The sequence below is a fragment of the Serinus canaria genome, chromosome 2 (assembly GCF_022539315.1).
Source record: "Serinus canaria isolate serCan28SL12 chromosome 2, serCan2020, whole genome shotgun sequence".
Taxonomy (NCBI): Eukaryota; Metazoa; Chordata; class Aves; order Passeriformes; family Fringillidae; genus Serinus; species Serinus canaria.
In genome coordinates, this window is record NC_066315.1 from 57,810,925 (window position 1) to 57,834,705 (window position 23,781).

Below are 23,781 nucleotides of genomic sequence, written 5' to 3' on the forward strand. Positions count from 1 at the left end.
CTCTGTACCTCAAGGACAAATAACACTTTTTTTCTCACGCACAGAGCGAGGCTCAAAAGGACACCTTGACCTCACGGAGTTAATAGGAGTCCCTCTTCCTCCTTCTGTCTACTTTGTCACGGGCTACGGAGGGTTCCCAGCTTACAGCTTTGGTCCTGATTCCAACATTGGCCGGCTGACCAGTGCTATCATCCCATCACCGTTCTACAGAGACTTCGCTGTGGTGGTCACCGTGAAGCCAAACAGCGATCGTGGAGGAGTGCTCTTTGCAATAACAGATGCCTTCCAAAAGACAATCTACCTAGGACTGAGGATTTCACCAGTTGATGACAGCACCCAGAGAATAATCATGTACTACACAGAACCTGGATCCCATATCTCCCGAGAGGCTGCTTCCTTTAAAGTGCCAGTGATGACTAACAGGTGGAATAAATTTACAGTGACTGTTGAGGGAAATGATATTGCTTTGTTCATGGACTGTGAAGAGTATCAGAGGCTTCATTTTCAAAGGCCTGCTCGAACCTTGGTGTTTGAATCTGGCTCTGGCATATTTGTTGGTAATGCAGGAGCCACTGGACTGGAAAAGTTCACAGTAAGTGCTGTCTGATAAATTCACATGCCTCAGTGTTTAATGCATGTACTGCCTACCCAAGAAGTCCTGCTTGATGTGGTTATATCCCAAGTGAGGGTCAAATCCTACAGATTGTATTTTCCATACCTAGCTAGGGTTTGACAGTGAAGTTATATAACCTCTGGTTTAATATACAAATGTTCTGAGAGCCTCAGAATTTTATTAATAGTCCAGATATTAAGCCAAACCTTCAGCTTGAATATTAGAAATTTCAAAGTAAATATGTCACATAATTTTTTATGGCCTTTCTAAGAAGGGCTGATTTCAGAGAAGTAATTTTCCTAATTTCTGAGAATACTATTAAGCTAATGATTTAAATTCTTATTAGCTAGGTATTCATATTCAACATCAGAAGGAGAATGATGCCATCAAAGGCAAAGATAGTTGGAAGATAAGGGTGTATTTTTACAATTTATTTGTTATTTGAAGCTTATCAGATGCTTTAGGAAATAGAATGCACCAAAACCACGACTGCAAGGCTCTCAAGCCTTCTTAGATTGAGTGCAGGCATCCTTTCTGCTGCATCCTGACTGAAATTCTCAGCCACTGAGAGCAGACGCTGTGTGAGATCAACTCTGTCAAATGGAAAGGAAAATGTCCCATTTTGTCAGTCCTATTTTTGTATTTCCTGTACTTCAGAACTTGTACTGTGTTTTGTGAGATTAACGTCTCCTCTAAATTAGTCAAACAGCAGCACAAAACAGAGTGGATCTTTTTCTTTAGGGAATAAAGATGTTCTTTGCAAAATTCAGGCGTACTGGCAGGTTGTGAGTTCCACAGCCTGCTGGTAAGCAGCAAGTTTAATGTACTTTTATCATTTGTCTGACTAGTCTAGAATCACAGAACTATATGGATTATCAGGAAATAAAGGGTGGAAAGTGATATGTAGGAAAACTGCATGTTGGTGCTACCTTTCTTAGGCAAATAGGAGGACTGGAGTATTGTGAGTGCCTGTGAATCACTAAGTACGATTGAGAAACATTCAAGAAAAGGAAACCACTTTGGTATCTGTCTTGGTTTGAAAAAGACAGGTGTCTGCTGAGGAAGGCAGGAGCCTCCCCTGAAATGGAAAACGTAAACCCCCTCCCTCTGAATTGCTATAATTTTGAAATTAAGGGGCTCTCAGGCAAAAATATGGGAGTAGGAATAACAGTTCTTTATTAGGGGAGAAAATTAAACTAAAAAATTCAGTAATACAAAACAACACTGACAGAGTCAGAATACCACCTCACACCCTGTTGGTCAGAGTGTTGGTAGCAGTCCAATTGGAATTGTGGCTGCAGTCCTCTTAGAGTGACAGATGTGGTTCTGTTGGAGCAGGGATCCTGTAGAGGGGTGTCGTTTTCTTCTGAAGGCCCAGTGGTGGTGTAGAGGGGCCTGGTCTTCCTCTGGGAATCCAGTGGAAAAGAAAGCTGCTCCTCTGGGAATCCAGTAGAAAAGGCTGCCTGTGGTGTTCCAAATCTCAGATTATATCCAGGTAGGAGTGCTTGGCTCCTCCCTCTGGGCGGAGCATCTCACAGTGGGATGATGTAATTTTATCAGTCTGCAGTGAGACTCAATGGCCCATTAACAGAAGATATCTCCTGGGAGGGAGGATTGGTTTGTAGAAGAGCTAAAGAAAAACTGCCCAATCAACAGAAGATAACTGCCCCACCTCTAACAGATGGCAATAGAACACAGACCCCCACCCACATCTTGCAACCCAGGACATTATCCCACCTGGAAAACACACACAATGATCACTTGCTGAGATGTTCACCAATAAATCTGTAAATATGATGACAGAAATGCTTGGTGGATGACACTGTAATGCATTTCCACGGAAACAAGCTGTTCTGTATGCTATATTGAGTACATAAATTTCAGCCAATACTCTGAGTGCTTCATTAGCACTAATTGTGACTTGTAGTCTAGATTCCCGTGCCTTTATTTCTTCTTGCATCATATGTCACAATTGCTTTTGAGTAGAAAAATTAAATGCTTGAACCTCACTCAAACTCTGTTTCTATGCCAAGAACTGTTTACATTAATTGCCCAAAACAGAAACAAATCATAGCAGATTGTGCAAATGAATAGATGTCAGATGTTGGTTTGCTCTGGCTAATGGGAATTCATGTGTCTAAGGCTGTGGTTGTCAGACACAAAAGGACATAACTATCATCAGTTCTATTGAAACCAAAGGAAAATCTAGCCCTGATGCTTGTAAAGAAAAGAAGAAACCAGACAACAGCCAAGTACAGCTGAATCCCTGATGATGCCAGATGCTGCAAACCAGTTTTCACAGGGAAGGCAGAAGCAGCTAGGAGACCCAGAGAGGGAGTAAATACCACATCCCTAGCACCCCTATCATGCAGACTGGTACATGATTTTCCTAGCAGTAACATTTGGGAAGCATTAGAGCTCTCCACTTTGCTCTCTTTATCATCCAGGGCCACATATTAGAGCAAGAGGAGAAAAATGTGTTCTCCAAATGTGATCCACTTGTACTGTGAAAGAAAAGATCTCTTCCAGGAGACTGCTTAATTGGTTGTGCCTCCTTTCATGTGTGATTTTCAGTGAACAGTTCAGTCAGTCTGACATCGTTCAATATCTGAGTTGCCCATTAAGTTTTGAGAGAAATAGGATGTTGAGATTACAGAGCTTTTGCCTCAGAAGTCCAACAAACTCAGGAGGCACTAAGCACATGAGTTTCATAGTCTTCAAAGGCAGATAAATTAGAGGATTTTTAAAGATAGAATCAAAATTTTTATTATTTTCTAAAATATTCTGGGTTGTGTGTTATATGGAAACAGGCTCTCGACTTGAATATCTATCTTTGTGCTCTATTGTGCATCATGTCTAACTCTGTGAGATCTTGTAATAAGGAAACATCCCCCACATTTCTTAGAGCACTTTGAGTCTTTGCACAAACAATAGTTAAATGTTTTAAATGAGATTGTTACTCCTCCTTCAGCATGTCAGACTGAGAAGTACAGTTTGTGACTCTGAAAAAGGAAACAATTATTAGCAGAATATCCATCTCCTTTATTTCCGTTCTGGAAAGTTTTAAACTGGTTTCTTCCTGACTCACTTCGTCACTTATTGGGGACGAAGTGACTTACTCATCCCTTCCCATCCTTTGTCTCCATTTTTAGGGTTTTCACATGCCACTTCTGGAGCTGCAATGCACTTCTTACCTAAAAAACCCAGAGTTTTTTACAGTGTGACATAATCCATAATTCTTCAGCTGGGGCACTAACAATGCAGTGTGGTGATCAAAGTGTCATTGGGACATGACAGTCATTTTGTTCTGGCAGTTCCTGTTTGCTCTACATTTTGCAAAAGAAAAATTTGCTAACATATTTATATCTTAAATTTGGATTACTATAATGAAATTTTATACTTTAGACCATTTTCCCAGTAAATCAGAACACAATTTGGGGTATTTTTTTGCTTTGTTTAATTCCCACCCCTCCACCCTCACTGCCCTTCACACATGCTACTTAAAATATTACTTCCTTGAAATGTTTTTGGTGTTCCTTGTAGGGTTCGATTCAACATCTGACAATCAAATCTGACCCAAGGGCTACTGAAGATCACTGTGAAGATGATGACCCTTATGTAAGTATTCATATAAACACTACCTCAGTGCCTCAGAGATTTCAAAGTAAATTTCCATTTGACATCTTTCATAACACTAAATGTGGATTTTTTTTTTTCTTGGAAACATCGTCTCAAACTTAAAAGGATCTGTGGGGTGGATTTTGTTTCCTGTACAACCCCCAAACTTATTTTTTCAAAAAGTATCAGTGTCTTTTGTCTAAAAGAGCTTTCAGGAAATGAACTGTGGCTTTTATTTTTCTGAAGGGTCATTTTCATGGAATGCTGTAAGTACTGAAATAAGTTAACATCGTAATGACACTGAGGCTTCACCAGCCAAAAAAAGGAGCATTTTTCTGCATTAAATAGCCAATTCCTTGGAGATCATGCTTTTTTCCCTGACTTTTATGAACTTCCTCACAATAATTGGGTTTTGCACAGGCTTCAGGGGACAGCAGTGGCAATGGCAGCATTCAAGAATATGACAGTTCTGAGGCACAAGAAGCCCTTGCACCTTCTCGTCTTCCCATAAGGGTAAATTTATTTGATTCATCTACTTTAAAATTCTGTTTTAATTTTACTCTTTTAAAGGGTGGGGTCTGTATTAGATGAATAGCTTTGATATTTGGCAATTTCCAAAGGCTCCCATGAGAACAATGTGCACCCATCCATGAGAATGATCACACAGTTCCAGATAAAAATCTGGTATATTTGATAACAATCAGCAACCAGATCTTGGGAAGAGATCCAAGATCTTTGGAAGAGTATAATAGAAGATTGGGAAAATATATATGACATTTCCTGGGAACACTCTTACTCTCCACCAATTTTTATCTCAGGAAATGCATGCACCAAGACTATATGTGGTTGGTAGAACCAGCTGAGTCATTCATCCTTGAATTTCTTCCTTTACTGTTTGGGATTTTTTTAACACATGAGAATTTTACCACCCTCTGATTCCTGCTGCATAATTCCTTAGCTAATTTAATGGCATGTTTTGTGAAGAACGTGCAACTTTTCTTGCCCTTCTGAGCATGCTGACTGCAGCTCTCATTTGGTGGTTAATTGACTGGATAACAGAGTAAACAGCTGTTTCTTACCATTTTTAGAGATTTCCAACGCATTGTGTCCTCCTCAATTTTTGTACCTTAAATAATAAGGTACAAAGGCTTAAGGCTTTTAATAAGGCTGAAAAGTTAAGGCTTAAATATTCTAGTCCATTCCACACAATGAATCTTTCCATGCTGCTGGTGTCAAACGTGTTTTTTTTAAATACAAGTTCTCATTGGTTCCTTTAGAGAAAATCAGTTTTCTTCTGAGAAATGCCTTCACAGAAACTATGTTCACATTTGTCTGATACTGTACACACTTCAGCTATTTCACTGTTGAATCTTACAGAACCCATGGGCAAATACTTTTTGGTTGTGATGGCCTGTCATTCACTTACTGTGTTTCCAACCCTTTTCACACAAAGACTTCCCTTTTAGTCATATCCACTGCTGAGTTTCCCAAGAATATTTTTCTGCAAGAATTTTAACTCTTCTAGGGTCTACATGAACGGAAGAAAACCTTTTTTTTTTTCTATTATAGACTTCAAATTCTCTGATCCCTCTTTTATTAAGTATTGACCCAGCCTCCTGCTCCTGATGTGTTTGAGTAAAATTTTGTTAATTTTTTACATATAGCTCACCAAACTCACTTTGGCCTGCCTTGTGCTTTGCACAGAATCACAGACAGCCGAGTTTGAAAGGGACCTTTGAAAATTGCCTTGTCCAAGTCCCTTTTCAAAGCAGAGCCAAACACAGCAGGTTGCTCACTAAGCAGGTTGTTCAGTGCCGCTTGGTTTTAGATTTCCTCAAGAATGGAGAATCCGCAGCCTCCCTGTTTCTATATATCTTTTTTCCTGACATATAGCCTGAATTTCTTGTATTTCAATGTGTGTCCATTGTCTCCAGAACCAGATCCTTCCCTTCACTGGCTGCAGAGAAGGATCTGGTTCTGTCTTCTTTATTCCTTCTTACAAAGATCTTCTACACATTGATAATTCTGAGCCTTCTTGAGGCAGTCCTTGCTCTCCCAGCTTCCTCTAAGTGATCAAAAGACAGGCCCAGCTGGTACTGCTGTATGGGCTAATTCCTCACTGGATGCAGGATTTGCACTTTACTTTTCCTGAATTTTTGCAGCCAGGTAGGGTTTTTCCAAATGGCAGCAAAATCGCCCCAGTGCTCCATGACTCCTCTGCATTTTACGTCACACCACAAAATTTAATCCAGGAAATCTTACTGTGGCTTGACTTTTTCTCATTTGGGTAAAACTGTAGCTCATTCAGGAAATATGCCTAGCTTCTCTATGCAGAAAAATATCAATTCTTTTAGCTATTGTTTTTAGCTTCTGTTAAAGAATCTTCATAATTGCTGTGCTATTCAAAATTACACACAGCAACAGTAGAATTTTTGGCTTTTATTCTTCCTTATGAAAGATGTGATCCAATCCCAGCTGGCCACTAAGCACCACACAGCCATTTCTTCATTGTCCCACCAGTGGGATGGGCATAGAATTGGAAGAGAAGTCAGAAAACTCGTGGGTTGAAGTAAAGACACTTTAGTAGGTAAAGCAATACTAAGCTGGAATGAACCAGCTGGAATGAACCAAGCCAAAGGTCCTGCCTGAAAACACAGTCTCTGACAAGTGTATGTTGCTTGTGGTTTCCTCCCTCTCCATGGGTTTCTCAAGTGTACATCCCTTGCTTTGGAGGAATGGAGTCCAAAGGTACTACAGTATTTTTTCTCAGAATTCTGGTTTGCTTCACAGATGTGGTAGTTCTGATGACTGTGCTTTGAGGAAGGTAATGTAGTGATTCTTCATTTAACACATGTGATAAGCCTTTACTCTAAATTCTTTGGGTTTTTTTTTTTTTTTTTTTAGCCTGAAGATACATTGGCTGAGCCAGTGGAAGCCCCCCCAACCATACTGGCTTATTTGGAAGAGAATGATTTCTCTGGAAATCACAGATCAGAAGAAACCTCAGAAGCAGCTAAATCTAAAGAACAAGGCACTGCCTCAAGTTTTGGGGCTTTTTTGGGGGGGGTGGGGTCATTTACATTCTCTGGTTTTGCGTCTGTCATTTTCCTGTGTATGGAAAGCCACTGTCATATTTTGAGTGCTGCCAGGAAAGAAAAATCCTATGGTTTTGGACATCCTATGTGCTAGAAAAGAATTGGCACATCAAACATTTGGTCTTTGAAAGTGCAGTCTGTTAAACTGAGGTTTATTAATAGCAGCAAAGGTAAGTGGTAGCAACTACAACCACTGTTCAAAACATTTCTCACTTCTCCCTCCATATAGGGGCTTATCTCAGACTCATTGTTGTTAAACATGCAGAGGATGGATTTACCCTTCTGTAGTGTGGAAGTTTCAGTTACAGAATTGTAGTTCATATTTTAACATCTTTTAAAAAAAGATGTTACTTTTTAAAAAAAGTAACATCTTTACTTTACTTTTTAAAAAAGTACTTGTATTAAACTAAGAAAGTGACCTGAGGAGCTGCTGCTGTGACAATCTACAAGGAAAAAAAAAATTGTTCAAGTGTTAGGCAAAGGGAATGAAAGGAGAAAAATCCTCTCATCATCCAGCTCATGTTGGTGAGAAGCATGGCACCCCTTGAGCCATAACTCTGCAAACAGTCCTGCTGGCTCTAGAACCACATGGCACCTTTAAAAGGGATCTGAGATGGATATTTATGTGACAACTTGTACAGTAAAGCACAGCCTTTCAGTAAAGCTGAATTCTGCCAAGGAATAAACAACTATTACTGCTTGTATTGCCTGCAAAGGATGTGAATGTGCCTAATGCACCTGAGGGGTGTTTTGGGTGCAAGTGTAGGCAGCAAAGCAATGACAGCAGGGCATAATGCTGTGAGGAATCCTGTTCTCCACTGCTAGGACAACTTCAGGACACTCCTAGAAAACAAAAAAAAATCTGAATATATTAATAAGGCCAAAGACAATGTTGCTATTTTAACTCCACCCATACTTCAGATAGTACCTGTTGTAATTAACTCTCAATTTTTGTGTTACATGGATGACAAATAGGCAACCATTGGACTAGAGCTTGAGGAAAACATGATGATGCAATACAGTTCTGGACATTAAAATAGACATGTTTTGTAATTTTACTCTCACCTTTCTTTTTCTTTTTTTTTTTCTTTTAAACTTTTCAGAGTTGTAAAATGACTAATATTAATCTTTGTAATGTATTTTAGTCATAATCTGAATAATTTCTTTTTTCATAAAACTAGTAGCATTTGTCTCTGATAAATACCTCTGAGAAGGTTTTGTTTTGCTCTCTCATTAATAAGTGATTATTTTATTTGGATTTAGCTGTCATGGAAACTGGACAAGGCAGCAGTGAGTCTACCACTGTCACACAGCAAATGTTAAGAGAAGAAGATGGCTCTGGTGCTGGTGTTTTGCCTGGAGTCAGCAGAGAGGAGGTCTGTATAACAGGTGGATCACATGCCCAATCTTTTAGTTCCAAGAACAGGAAAATCTGGGCTTTGAAACATGTCATTTGTAAGGCAGTGTGTAACCTGAATTCTGTGTGATTCTACAAATTAGAATTACATAGATCACCCATTTGGAATCCTGTGAGCCACTGGAATACTTGCCCTATTTGTTTGTATGTTTCAAAATAATCATCTGGCAGTACATTTTTATTGATTAAAATTCCTACTTCAACAGCCACCACAGATTTTTCTAAGCAAAAAACAAATAATGACCTTTCCTTCCTCTTGCCTTGAGACTCCTACATCAAAAGTTTATTCTTTTTTATTTCTTGAAACTACAGTCATGGCAGCTTCTTTTTTTCCAGTAAACACACTGGGTCATAAATGACAGAATAAAATTAATAAAATTAATTTTATTAGAATAAAATTTCCACATGGTGTGTGTTTAGTTCGGGTGTTTAAGGCTGCTCCTTGCAGGCTGTTCTTGTGTTCTTGTGTTTACTGTGGTAAAATATAGCAGGTGGTGAAACATTAAGTTAAGGATTGTCCATTGGAGCTGACATAAAGAAGTTTTAGTATTTGTTGGAGAGCTTCCAAAGATAATTCCTCTGACATTTTCATGCCAGCATTCACATATTTTTAAAGCAGCAATTCTAATATTAGTTTATATAAATAAATAGATAAACCAAATATCAGATGAACTATTACCTTTTTTTTTTATTTTGAGCCATTTTTCTTAAATAAAAATTCAGTCTTGATTTAGGAATTGTGCTACATTAAGCTTAAATCTGTTGTGACAAGTAGTTCTGATCTTTATAAGTTTTCCTTAACTTTATTTCAATTTCTACATATTTTTCATTACACAGATACCCAGGATGATTATCTATTATAATAATGACCAATCATTTACAGAATAATACTTATAAAGAGTTGTTACAGCCACTTCTCTCTTAGTTTTTGCTTTGTTTCATGCTATTAATCACTGCTCAATGCTCCAATCTCTATCTTTGCAAGGCCTCCTATCCTTCAGGAGAGCCAGCAGCACCTCCCAGTTTGGAATCATCAGCAAACTTGCTCATGGTGCATTCAATTTCTGCATCCAGATCACTGAGAGATATACTGAACAGAACTGACTCTAGAATGGAGCCCTGAGTAACAGGGTGACCAGGTGACCAGGTGACCAGGCACCAGCCAGATGTGGCCATGTTCACTGCAACCCTTGAGCTCTGTCCTTCAGCCAGATCTTCGCCCAGTGCACCATGAACTCACTCATCCCACAGCTGGAAAATTTGTCCCAGAGGATGCTGTGATGGACAGCATCAAAAATGTTACAAAAACCTTGGGAAATTACATCCACCTCTGTCTCTTCATCCTTCCCCACAGAAAGACAGCAAATTAGTTAAACAGGATTTTGCTTTGTGAACCCAGGCTGAGTGTTCTTGATAAGTGCAGTGTTCTTTAAATGCTTTTCAGTGGTACTCAGTGTAATCTTCCCCTTAATCTAGCCTGAGTTTAGGCTGACAGATAGGTAGTTGTGCTTCTTCCCTTACACCCTTTTTGTAGACTGGAATAACACTTACTATCTTCCAGTCTACAGGAACCTGCCCAGGCTCTCAAGAGCTTTGGCAGATGATTGAGAGGGGTCCTGCCATACCACCTGCTACCTCCTTCAGTACTCCAACTCTGAATCAAGAATCCCGTTATCTCATTCAGGCTGTGATCTCTACCCACAGTCCAACTAAATGGATTCTCTTCTAACACTTTTCCAGATGGAAAAAAATTCTGTAATTAGTCCAGATTAAAAAAAAAAAATTCTGGTCTTTGGGACCTTTCTTTTTGGCAAAACCCTTTTGGTCTTTTAAAAAATCATCTTACAGTTCCTTTGTTGAAAGCTGTCATCCTGTTAACTTGAAAATGCTTTGAGAGTTATTATACTTCATCCCTCCTAGTTTCATTAGCTGCTAGTGGAACTCAAAATATTTCATTGGTATTTTAAAATGTGAGTAAATTCTAGTGCTTCTTTCAAAATACAACACTGACTTACGTGTTTTGTACTGTATATTGGTTTTTCATTGAAATATGTATTAATGTCCAAGCTTCATTCCTGGAAGGTTTTGTTTTGTTCCTGGAATATTTGAATTATTCCTTTTGTTGTTATTACTTTCTCTTGACCAAATACTAATGTTTAGCAATATTTTAGTCCTTCTGTCATCCGTTTTCACTCTTTGTTATCATTGTTTCATCTTCTGCCACTTTTTAACCCATATGTAACCCTCCTTTGTTAGAGTCGTGGATCTTGGGGAAGTTGGCTAAAAAGCTCCAAAACATATCTTAACTCTTGCAATTTTTTCCCTGGCAGACTGAATATGTGAAAAAGGTATATTTTCAAATCTACATGATTGACTTAGACTGGGCAGATTTATGTGGATATGAAATTAGATCATGGTCATTTGCATCTAGTTAAATTGCTCAGAGAGCAATTTATTTGTAGGTGCATGAATGATCTTTAACATGGATTGTTGTGTGGAATATACAGTTTGCATGGTGCCTGTCAGGTTCTGACTGCATTGAACAAAGCAAGGGTTGGAGGAGAAAGGGAAGGGAGGGGCGGCTAGAGACAAAAATGGGGAAAGTAATAAAACACATTTTTCATATTTCACGTTTTAATTACTCAGGACCAGAAAGGTCAGGAAGTAGAAGACGGGTCCACAGAGTCTCTAGGAGGGTCTGGAATAGAAGATGTGGAAAATAAAGCTCAAGGACCTCCTGGATCTCCAGGGAAACTTGGGCAGCTTGGTCAGCCTGTGAGTATTTTCTCTCCATTGAAAGAAAGCATGTATTTTAGAAAGGGTAATAGTGATCCATCACACATGCATGGAGAGCTGGAACTGCACAGCCTGCACACTGTCACCAATTACACTTCTATGAGATGTGTTTTAGGCCAGCAGCTCAGGAGGATCCTGCCTGCACTGCACACATGCCAGGGGCAGGGGCCCAGGGACAACCACCAGGAAGCAAAGGCAAACAGCTGCTGTGCCAGCATACAAATATTCTCAGAGCAGCAATTCCACCAACTCCTTGGGCAGTACTGCAGAGCCCTCCCAGCTCTCACGTTTGAGTGTGTACAAAGGTGCAGAACTCACAGGCCCCCTTCAGTGGCTTCTCTATATCCAGGATGTTTCACACTTCAGATCCTTGTGAACTGTCAGCACAAGATTAAAGAGAGGTGAAAAACATTGCACTGTGTTTGATATAGTTCTGGTTTGTCATTTTGCCTCTGCATGGCACACTGCAATTCAATTAATTGCTTTTATCTTTTGTTACTTCTATGTTACAGTGTTTTATTTATCTTTCTAACAAAGACCTTCTATTTTAGGGCATTCCTGGTAAAAATGGGTTACCCGTAAGTACTTTTCATACCTATTTTGGTTAACTGAATTAATAAAAACACAACATTTTTTATGAGGCTCTGCTACACTGAGGCTTAAGTAGCAAAGTGTTTTCTTTGTCTCTTCTTTCTTTCTTTAGAAGACAGTTTTGGTGCCATAGTTGCCACGCTCAGGTTGTTAAGAGAGCAAAATCCAGATTTCTAAGAGAAATTTATGATTTCCCAGTTGCAAAGAAAGTAAGGGGCATGGCATGGCGTAAACAGCTGTACCAGGAATTCAGCTCTGGTGGGGCTGGCTTTTTTTGCAGAGGGGAATTTCAAAAGGGGACATACTCAGACCCCTTCTAGAGGGGTGCTTCATAGACCCTCCATAGATACATGCTTCCATGTTGCCTGCTCCAAACCTCAGTTGCAATTAACTTTGTCATTAATTGAGAGTACTTTTGAGTTGATTGAGATGTACCTCTCACCCCTTAATTCTTGTGCAGTAATTCAGCTGCACCTGCTGTTCATCAGTCTTGCTTTCCTTTCTCTGAGTTCCTCTGCTTTACCCTTCTCTGTCACATTTGCTGTCCTCTTCCTGGGGTGTTCCTTCCCAGCTTCTCCAGATAACTCCCACCCCTGGTTCAGTCCACCTCCAGCTGCAGATAGCCAGCAAAGCACACAAGAACAAACCCAGAGGTGTCACATTCCATGCACTTCTCAGCTGCTGTATCTGTCCCCCACTGCTGTTCTGCTGCCTGGCTTCGTTGTTTGCTTTCTCATTTGTTTGTCACTGCCACTTTGTGCATCCTTCCCTCTGCAGGACCTTACCACCCAGAGGCTGTCACCATTCCCATGCCTGCTCCTCTTTTTCTGTTCCAACATGTGCCACTGCTGGGAGCTTCCTGACCCTTCCTGCCCCCTGCAACTGAACCTCAAATGAAACTGCTGTGTTTTAAGTTATTAAAAACATAATTCAGTGTCATTCATGGGGTGCATTATTGAGCTCCTTCCTGAATGCTGCCTTCAGACACTGGTATGTTTAAAGAAATATAGCTAGGTTTGCAAATATTTAACCAAAACTCAGGTTTTGTGCCATTAGGGTGTTTTTGGACAAGAAGTTTATATTTTATGCATTAACAGAAGTCTGACTACTTTTATGCAGCATATCTTCAAAGAAAATTCTATGAAACTGTCTTAGAGAAAATTCTTCAAATGTAATTCAAATACTTCAAAACCAATTGTCTTCTCCTTGTGAGCACAATCCGAATTTCTATTATTGTGACACATTTTGTGACAGTGCCTTACATTTTTTCTAGTTGCTCTTTTGTCCATGTGCATCTGGTTTCCATTAGATATACCCATGCAGCTTTACTTTTGGTTTGGTGGGGCTTCACTCAAAAATGAAATTCGTGTGTTCTACATTTATGTTTGTGATGTGTTTGCTACTTTTCTATGAACCTGCTACCAGTTGCTCTCCAGGAAAAATCATCATAGGAAAAAAAACATCATTCAGTCTTAGAGATACATTTTCTCCCTAATGACTTTATATAGCCCATCTTTAAAATAAGGACAGTTCTAAAACTCGTCCAGTAGAGTCCATAACCACACCTGTTCTGATTCCCAAAATGCCAAAATAGTGGGGAAATATTATTTATTTGCCTTCTGAATATTGTCTTGAGTGTCCTAACTGAATTCATAAGCAGCCCCATTTTAGAATAGCACTGACTTTAAAGCGGGTGGAGTTCTTTCTAGCCAATGAACAAGCCTCTAATGGAAGAGCATATGCATATTGTATGTAGGTGATATGAAGATGTAAAGAGGAGTAATTTGGAATTCATATGACTAGTGAAGTTTAGAATGGAAAATGGGGTGAATCTAGTATACCACATTGCCAGTCAGAGGCCTATCTTCAGGAAGGATACTAGTTTGTAGAAGTTGAATAGATTCAAGTTGGTTAAGAAAAAAAAAAGTTTTAGTAGATGGTGGGAGCAGGCTTAAGTTGATGGTATGATTTTGTGCACTCAGAGCAGCAGCTGGCAGTAGTGTGTAACAAATATTACAGTTTTAAAAATCCTTGCCGTCAGTGCTATGGCAGTCCTGTTAGCACTCTGCCAAATCCAAATGCAGCCTGCAGGTGTTTCCAACTGTATCCCCCAAACAGGCTTCTCTTCTCCGTGGGAAAAGTAGGCACATTTTTTGGGCACTGCCAGCGGAATTCTATGCCAAGTCTCTTACTTCATCCCACTGTATAAACCAAGAGTTAGAAAGAACCTAGCACTATTGAATCCAGCCTCTGTTGCTAAGTGTACAGCCTGTTCAACCTACATGAAAGAAAATGTCCAATTTAAAAAAATAAATATTTCTTTTTAGGGTAAAAATGGTCTTCAGGGTTTACCAGGACTGAAAGGAAAAGCAGGCCCAAAGGGTGAAAAGGTATGTGTCCTGTTAATACCCAACAATCAATCAGATACAATTTATTCTTAGACATGTATTAATTTGGCACACTCTGAGAATCACAGAAAGAATTTAAACATCCTACTGCTCATTCATGAATGGCTGGATGGCACCACACCAGAATCATAAGTATTTTTCAAGGATGTGAATAAACTTCAGCAGTAGAAAAAGTTGGGCTTTCACAGAAGAGCTAATGAGATGTATTGAACACTTAATAAAGAAAAGTCAATTGTTGTATATAACTGCTCTGGGCAACTTTACTGGCTAAGAGCAGTATAATCATATTACCCTTAGGAAATGAACATAATTGAAATAAGAAATAAACCATCTGAAGTAACAGCTTCTATCTCTTCTGAGATGAAGTGAGATGTAATGGATTCATCTATTATTAAAGTACATGTTGTACACAAAATTGACATACAGATAGCAAGTCCAAGTGTCAAATTAATTAATCCCTTTCATCTGGTTAAAAAAACAACACAGACTTCATAAATTCACAAACATGACCCATATAAATCTCATCTATTCAGATGAGTTTGAAATGATCCAGAATAATTTTAAAGGTAAAATGAGTCCCCAGTACAGGAATCAGGTAACAAGATTGCAGGGCAACCCCCCATCTCTATGTCCAGCAATAATAGAAAATTGTTGAGCAGAGGGTTCTCACAAACTGTAGAGAAGTGAAGGCATGTGGGGCAGTCAGGGAACATCTCAGGTACATCATGATGGGGACACCCTTGCTCTCCTCTGGGACCTGTCTCGGGCACGTGTCCACAAAACCAGGGAGCGTGGGAGACAAACAGGAGGACTTACAAGTCCATGCACAGTCACAGGGCTACCAGCTCTCAGAGGTTACAGAGACATGGTGGGATTGCTCACCACAGTGGGACTGCTACAGTGTGTGGATACAGGCCCTTCAGGAAAGACAGGCTGGGAACGCAGGTTATCATTAAAATACTCTATCAGTTGTCAACAGGCATTACAGGCACATAAGTGTCATTTGACAATTAGCTTTTTAGGTTTCTTGCAAATCTGCCTTGGTCCTTCTTGTGACCAGAGTTATTTCCAGGATACTTGGTACTGACATAAATAATTCATGTGTAGGAAACCATAAAATCAGTCAGGATTCTTTTAATGAAAACAAAGCAAATGGAAAAGATGCCAAGATTATTTTGCAGCTCCTACAGCTGCAGCTCCTGTTAAGTGACCATTCCAATCTTCAGCAACAAGTGCTATACCTACACTGGCTGATGGAACAAGCCCAGGAACTGATTTGCTGATGGTTCAGACTTGCAGGCACGGTCCCTGACAAACAAACCTCACTCAGGCAATGCCTCAGGCCATCAGTCGCTAACTTCTCCCATCACACTGCAAGATGAGACTGAGCATAGGCTCTGTGCTCCTCCAGTGCCATCCCAGTAAGCTTTTAACTCTCAAATACTCATGCTGATGGATTTCAGTGTGTGTCTAAAGTTATTTCATGCAAAATGCAAGAGAAAAGGTGCTCAACATACTAGCTTTGAACACGCAGGGCTAAAAGGAGTCCCAGAGTCAAGTACCCAAAGGCCATGCAGCCTTAGTTTATGGATCAGAATAGCCATCAGAAGGAGAAAATTCTAGCAGCAGGAGAAGCAGCTTAGCTGTAGAGAGCAAAAGTTATATTGGAAAGGAAAATACTCCACTAGTCTATTCCTGATTGCTTTTATGTCTACTTAGTAAAGACATCTTAAGCTTCATTTTTAATTTTAAAAATGGATTAATATTTTCAAGGGACACTTCAAAGAGACACTGTGTGAAGTTAGCAAAATAGTGCTAAAAATCCTAATGATAGGTTCAAGAGCACTGAGGAAAGCTGACAGCTTCATAATCAGAGCTTTGTCTTGGCAATACTTTAAACAGACAATTCCCACAGTAAAAACAGGACAAATAAGCTTTGATCCTCTTTTATAGATGTGAATTATTTTTAAGTTATCAGTTGTTCAGCAAATTGCTTCAATAGCCTAATCAGTATGATTTTCTAGGCCTGGCTGTGTTGGTAGAGTGACCAAAGCTTAAAGAACACACAAATATTTATAACTGTCATGCTGTCTAAAGACAGTCAGCACATTTTCCAGTATAACAATATCTAAATTTCAGGAGGAATAGTAGGATCCACATTCCTGGTTCTTCTAACTGAAAACAGAAAGCCAAGAATGAATGGGGCACGGCATATCAGTGGAGAATGGGGAGCTGCTGTCACTTTTCCACCATGGTCCATGTTCTGTGAAGAGATCTAGCCATGAGATTCTCCTTGGGAATGGATACAGTCAGGCTTCCTAAAATGACCATGACCCAAATGTGATATCTGGGGTTTTTGTGTTCCTTGCAGTGCACACAAAGTGGAAGAAATTGCATGAAAACAAGCACCAAACAAGCACTGCCAGGAAGTAATGTAATAGTCATTGGAAAAAAGCGAGGATGTGTTAAAATGAATGAAGAGCATCTGTAACTGAACATGCTGGCAGACAGTGAAAATAGCCCCAAATTAATTAAACACACTCTCTGTGATTATGACTGAAGGATCACTATAGGAACCATTTGACAGAGCTGCAGGGAACAAAGAGCTGAATGAATACATTCATCTAATGAACTCCCAAGCATAAAGAGCAAGTGACCAAGAGACAGTTAAAAGTCAGTGTTTCCTGCTATGTAACCAAATATGTGAATTTACAGAACACAATTTAAATGCTCATAAGTCCAGATAGCAAACTGGCAGGTTAGAGGGTAAAGCACAGATCAGTGGAGGCAAAACCTCCACTCTTGGCTTGACTCTTAAGCTGAAGCAGTTCAAACTAACTTCAGCAAAATGTCAGAGGTGATGTAAGAAAGACAAATTATAAGAAATGGTAGCAATTATGAGAGAAAATGGCACACATTTGAACAGCATCTTTCATTGCGTTGGCAGTAGATAAAGGTCAACACACAGAAGAAAAATCATGTTATGTTAGTATTGAAAAAAGCATTAGAGGGGTTAGCAATAAAATCAAGAAATTTACAGGTTGAATACCATGGTGTGACCATGCTGACTACATTTTTTTGTAGTTTAGTTTGGTTTGGTTTTGGTTTTTTTTTTTTTGGGTGGGGTGAGGGTTCATATATAATATACCCTAAAACTGCAAGATCCACAGCTAAACCTTATCCTGGCAAGACATATGCACTGCCTAATGCTGTTAATGCTGCTTGTACATTTTCAAATTCATTGCAGGAGTTTGAAAAGGAAGAGTTCTTTCTTCCACTGCCAGTGCAAAGATCATGTTCCTTGGGAGCTTGTCTTAGAAATGAACCAAGTCCAACCCTGCTCATGGCATCTGAGCAGCCACTCTTGTGACTGGAAATCCACACAGACTGTAGCTAGTACTTATAGTCTTTATATGGTTAAATCCTTGCTGATTTATCTTAATTCCCATTTCAGGGTGATCCTGGTGAGGGATTGCCAGGACCCCCTGGACTACCAGGACCCACAGGACCATCTGCTCCTTCCAGAGGATTAGTGAGTATTTGGGGCTCTCTGTCAGTGAGCTCAGCTTGCCACAGAGGAATCCAGAACTAAATAGAAGGTTTTCTCTGGCAAAGTAGCCTGACTGCCACAGAGATAATCATGTTTTCTAAAACATTCATGCAGAAATGCAAATAAATGTCTGACTGAAGTGTGTGAATACTGTAAGCTACATAAACACCCAGTATTCAAATTTTAAAACATCTTTGGATGTGTGTGCAAAAGCAACAATATATGGGAGAACACAAAACAAAACTTTCCACAGAAAGGAATTCTAAACTTAAATTATTAATTTCTTTCTGCTACTGAACAGAGAAGTGGTTTGACAGTCAGTTGTGTTTGCTGTCATGAAATACTAGAAAACATACCCACATGATGACAGTGTTTGTATTTTGAATGCTCAGTACTCAGGCAATGTTAAGGAATGAATTTCAGATCCATCTCACTGCAGTACTTGGACTTTTCTCACTATATCCATGAGGGTACATGTGCATGCAGCCAAAGAAGGAATCTGGCCTAAATTTTGGGTTCATGGTCTGAGAGCTGATTTTATGCTTAGACATAGTTCACCACTGACACCAGTGGAAATCCTGGGGTGGACTTTTACACAAAACCATCTGTCACACTGGGTATGGTGAGTGTTGAACAAGAGAGTTTGAAACATATTCCACTGGCCAAAATGGATTATATGCTCCCCTGATTCAGTCTGCTAAATTAAACCTATATATTTCTGCAGCATAGAAACAGGTTAACAGTGTCCTGCTGCACTGCTGAGCCTGCCCTGATGCTGACTTCAGGAGACCAGCAGGGCAGCTCCAAATCCCTAGGACAAGGTGTTCCAGGCCAACAGTTTTACCCAGTCAAAGGTCACTTCTACAAATGTAGCAGGGAACACCATGTCCTACACTGCCTTTACTTCCTTGTTCTCTGTGACAGCAAGTTTCAAGGCCTTTCATTCTGTAGTGAGGTGGGAGAAGTCTCAGTGCAGCCAAGGAATGCATCCTTAACTCCCAGCCATTTGAAACATTAGCCTTGGTGCTGGGATAACTTATTCAGGTAGTGCTTCTCTCTGTGCTTTTCTTTGTAGTCTGCAAAATGTACACAGCTGTGAAACTCACCAAGCACTAAACAATAAGGTGTTTTTTCAACAGGAGGTTTTAGAAATGGCTTCAGTATATTGATCTCTCTTTATAAAAGAGAAATGAATATACTGAAGCCATTTTTTTTTATTCCAGTTGTAGTAATCTCAGAATTAGGCTTTTTAAAGGAGGGATGCATTGTAGGAAACTGGGGTTATTTGTGAGATCTGTGTTTTAAGATATTCTTAAAGTTGGCAGGTACCTCTCTGAAGTTAAAATTTGTCTGAGATATTACTTCAGTTCATTTAATGAGTCTCACGGCATGTGTGTCCTGCAGGACAGGTATCCCTGTGCTCATAGAGCACCTGCAGGTTAGTACAGTGCTCAGTGACTACAAAAGAAGATGGTATGAAACACCAGAAACATAAGTGGAGTGCTTTTGTTGTATTATAATTTATTTTACCAGTGACAGACTGCTGTAAGGATGTTGATGATAGCTGTATTTCCAGTTAATGTCAAGTGATGTTTGCATTTGTCACCTTTAGAAGCAATAATTTAAAACTGAATTCTCCTAATTTCAGAATAGACTGGAACCTGAAGAATCGGGTTCTGGAGATACTGACAGAGAGACTGAGATTTTAAGGGTAAGCAAACATTGATATTTCTCATTATAAAGAGTTTTATTTTACTCATGCAGGTTGTAGAATTTTTCACACTTCAAGTTTTATACATTCTTCATTTACAGCATCTAGAAAGGATTTGTAGGGTTTCATTTCAAGGTCAGAAAAAGTCCAAGTGCTTGTGAGTGGGGAAGAAATACGAGACAGGAGACGGCCACCAAAGAAATAATGGCAAGAGGTCTTTTCAAAATGAGAAAATGCTTTTAATCTGACTATGAGAAGACAGCGAAGAGAAGAGAGATGGGAATCATAGATTCATGGAATCATAGAAAGACCTAAATGTCATCTTGTTCCAGCCCCCCTGCCATGGGCAGGGAATCCTTGCTCTAGACCAGGTTGCTCAGAGCCCCATCCAACCTGGCCTTGAACATTTCCAGGGATGGAGCATCCACAGCTTCTCTGGGCAACCTGTGCCAGTGCCTCACCACCCTCAGAGTAAAGAATTTCTTCTTAACATCTAATCAAGACTTACCCTCTGTCAGATTGAAGCCATTGCCCCTTATCCTGTTACTACAGACCCTTGTAAACAGCCCCTCTCCTGCTCTCTTGTAAGTCCCTTTCAGTCAGTGAAAGGCATTGCATGGCCCTAGTCTTTGCTTTTTCCAATTTGGAGTACCTGTTTTAAGAAAGAAAAGTGTAGGAGCCTCTTCAGATGCCCTTTGTAGGTGGCAAGGCAGGTGAGTGCCCTGCAGAAGGCTCTGTTCACTGCACTGAAAATCCAAGATGAGCCTCTTCCAGATAGAATCCTGTACATGGCCCCAAGTCAGAATTAAAGATTTCCTGACTTATAGTGCCATGGCCCAGAACTTCAAGCTCTCTGTCCCTGCCAGTTAATGCAATCAGTAACACAGGTGGACTTGGACATGAGAGGGAATATTTGCAGATGCACTGTTCCTCCTAAAATGTTTTTGCTCATTTCATTCCATCCATTCATTCAATTTAAATACCTCTGCTCATGTCCATGCAGGATAGGTCTTTAGAGCAGAGGCCAGTTTTACAGCACTAGGCAGGTATTGACCATGAGCAGGGATTCTCAGTGCTCCATGGAGAAACATGGAGAAACCCTATGAAATGGTAGAGGAGAAAAAACCAACCACTTCCCTCTGTACAATGATGGTTTCTTTATGGTTAGCTCTCTTATCATTAGATCGATCCTTGGGATTTATCTGAGATCTCCACTGGGTTACAGAGAGCTGACACCAATTTTTTGGTTTTTAATGTTTCTATTTCAATGCTGTGAGGTGGCACAGTTCAGAGAGCAGGGTTGAGGGAGGTCAGTGTGACCCTGTGTAAGGGCATACCTGTGAAACCAAAATTGGTTCTCAGTGAAGCAGAAGTGGGCTGGAAACCCCAGCTGAGTTTTGTGAGCCTGAACAGTCCATGTGAGCTTTTCCCTGTTCCTTGTATATTGAAATGAACCAGGCTAGGATAATTTCTAACACTCCTGCTGATTTGTCCAGGGTCTTCCAGGGCCACCAGGCCCTCCAGGACTGCCTGGTCTTCCAGGAAACCCAGCCCCTGATTCAGGTGTAGGACCTCCTGGGTCACCAGGTGAAGATGGAGCTTCTGGGGAACCAGGCCCTGAAGTGAGTACCCTTTTGTGCAAAAGCTTGAATCTTATGCAAATTTATACAAGGAAAAAAATAAAAGTCTTGTTAACCTGAGCACAGCACTAATGTACATTTGACAGACAGATATTGGTGAATCTGGACCAGAATAAATAAAAATTAAGAATGCTTTTGCTAACACTGAATAAGATTAAGTATCAGTTTTCCTGTGGTGCTTTCAGAAAAATGAAGTTTGCTAAATCACTTATATAAGCTTCAGAAAATTTTTAAAATAAACCTAAATTTTCCTCTTTCCTCTTCCATCCTTTTCTTCAGCTAGGTAGAAACACTTATTCCTCTGCACATGTGAAATATAATTCTACTATAAATAATGTTGATAATAAATTCTCAGTAAAGTGTTCTTTTCAGTGAATAAAATATTTTTTTTAGCATTGAACAGCTTTAAAATCCTCTCTGGAATGATGAGATTAGCTCAGTTGTTTGGAGCATGGTGCTAATAAGGCCAAGGCTGTGGGTCTGATCTCTGTGCTGTCCATTCATCTAAGAGCTGCACTCAATGACCCTTTCCAATTCAGAACAATCCATAGATTTCCATCTATTTGCTAATATGGTTCCCTTATTCCCTCTCAACCATCTGCCAGCAGCAGTTGTTCTCAGGACAAGGTTTGTCCTGCCCATCACATGACCCTCAGAGTGAGTCACCATTTCTGTACCTGACAAGGTGTCATTAGGATAAATATCAAGGGACTGTACAGGTGACAGGTGTTAAAAAGGAGATCTCACTATGTCTCAGCTGTCTTGGAGGGGTTTTTTTTGAGGATAACCAAGTTGGGAGTTGATACAAAATCTAAAAAGTGTTTGGCCATCCAGGTGGAAAGCAGCATCTTTTATGCAGAAAGAAATTAGGCACCTGAAAGTCTTAATATGGGATTCAAGGGTCAGTGCATGGCAAGCCAAGGAAATCCATTATTCTCTGCATCTACTGATTGTTATATGGATGGCAGTATAAAATAAAAAAGTCTGAAATGCTGACCAGGTTTCATCTAATTGCTAAACTCCCAACAGCACTCTTTCTATTTTCTGAATCCAAGACAGATCAAATTGTATTGAGGATTACAAATGTAATTTTAAGTAAATGCATTGGTAAGTCTTATAAAAAAGACAGTTACCCTAATGTTTTATTTACTGCATTTGATAAAATGCAGTGTTAGATTAAAAGGTTCTCTCTAACAGCTTCTTTGCAATTCAAACTTTCCTGACTGTGGCTGTCTCCATATCCTTAGAATATGAAGTAATTCAAATGGTCTAGGAAATAGTACTAAAAATTGCCATAAAAGAATAATGTAAAAAGGAATTAAAAGAAAATGGAGAAATAAGTATTGATTCATTGTTTTATTTTTAAAAATGAGTGTATTCCCTCTCATGTAATTTGGGATTTCACAGGCAGTAACATGAACTACTTGCAGACAATCAATTTTCTGATGCAACAGAAATCATTGTTTCAGGATAGTTCCTGGGAAATGTATGTGTGAAAAAAGTAGAAGCTAAATGTTAATAAGACTAGTAAGGAACATTTTCAGAAGAATCAATCCAGGACAAACCTGCAGGCTACTGAAGGAAAACTCCAGATATTAGGTATACAGACCCATGCAATCCCACAATTACAGATAACCCGAGAAACTATCATTCTGCTATTCAAAGATTTGCACACATTTGCACACTCTGGATAAATGAAGTGAGCTCAATTCCCAACAGAAATGTTTCGGTTGGGAATCCTCATTAAGTACCAATTAACACATTTGTGTTATTAAGGGTTTTTCAGCTGTGAATTCTAATTCCAGAAGACCAGCCAGTCACTTGAAGTTGGGGACAGGCTTAAGTTCTTGCTAAATCACGAACTTTGTGATGTAACACCTCTTCTCTCAACAAACGTGTCTTAGAAATGCTTCAGTAAAGGCTGCATTTATAATGGGAAATTGCCCCACACAAATTCCTTCACAGTGCATCTCATACTGATATGGTATTGATCTGATTAAACAGACATTTTCTAAATGCTACATGAAGTTAAATTGACTCGTAGCATTGTATAGGGATAGTTTCTATCACAACTTTTTGTTTGAGGTAGCTCACAAATGCATTAATATACCCTGATGAGAATAACAAATGTCCCAGCATTGTCTGCTAGCTACATAAGAGAGACTATGCCAAAGCTCTTGAGGAAATTAGCAATTTTAGCACAATGAAGCCTAAAATTGCCAGGCAGTAGAGTGGAAGTAATCACTAAACTTTAGAATAGTTATTGTTCCTAGTTCAACCTCTTTTCTTGCTCTCTTCTGTCTATGTAATCATGCCAAAACACAATATGAAAATGTTTGAAA

General features: G+C 39.6%; 1 protein-coding gene across 5 annotated transcripts in view; it reads left to right on the forward strand.

Annotated features, from left to right (window-relative positions):
- The window catches only part of COL15A1 (collagen type XV alpha 1 chain), a 120,223-nt gene that overhangs the window by 39,479 nt on the left and 56,963 nt on the right, over positions 1 to 23,781 (forward strand). For 2 of the 5 annotated variants that reach the window (XM_030234466.2, XM_018918262.3), the window contains exons 3-13: positions 45 to 592; positions 4,157 to 4,231; positions 4,652 to 4,744; positions 7,136 to 7,262; positions 8,590 to 8,702; positions 11,390 to 11,518; positions 12,091 to 12,117; positions 14,458 to 14,520; positions 17,993 to 18,070; positions 19,737 to 19,799; positions 21,296 to 21,421. In XM_030234466.2, coding sequence (XP_030090326.2) covers positions 45 to 592; positions 4,157 to 4,231; positions 4,652 to 4,744; positions 7,136 to 7,262; positions 8,590 to 8,702; positions 11,390 to 11,518; positions 12,091 to 12,117; positions 14,458 to 14,520; positions 17,993 to 18,070; positions 19,737 to 19,799; positions 21,296 to 21,421 — 1,442 coding nt within the window. The remainder of the gene's footprint in view (positions 1 to 44; positions 593 to 4,156; positions 4,232 to 4,651; positions 4,745 to 7,135; positions 7,263 to 8,589; positions 8,703 to 11,389; positions 11,519 to 12,090; positions 12,118 to 14,457; positions 14,521 to 17,992; positions 18,071 to 19,736; positions 19,800 to 21,295; positions 21,422 to 23,781) is intronic. The other 3 variants (XM_030234463.2, XM_050971046.1, XM_030234472.2) reach the window with 3 other exon arrangements.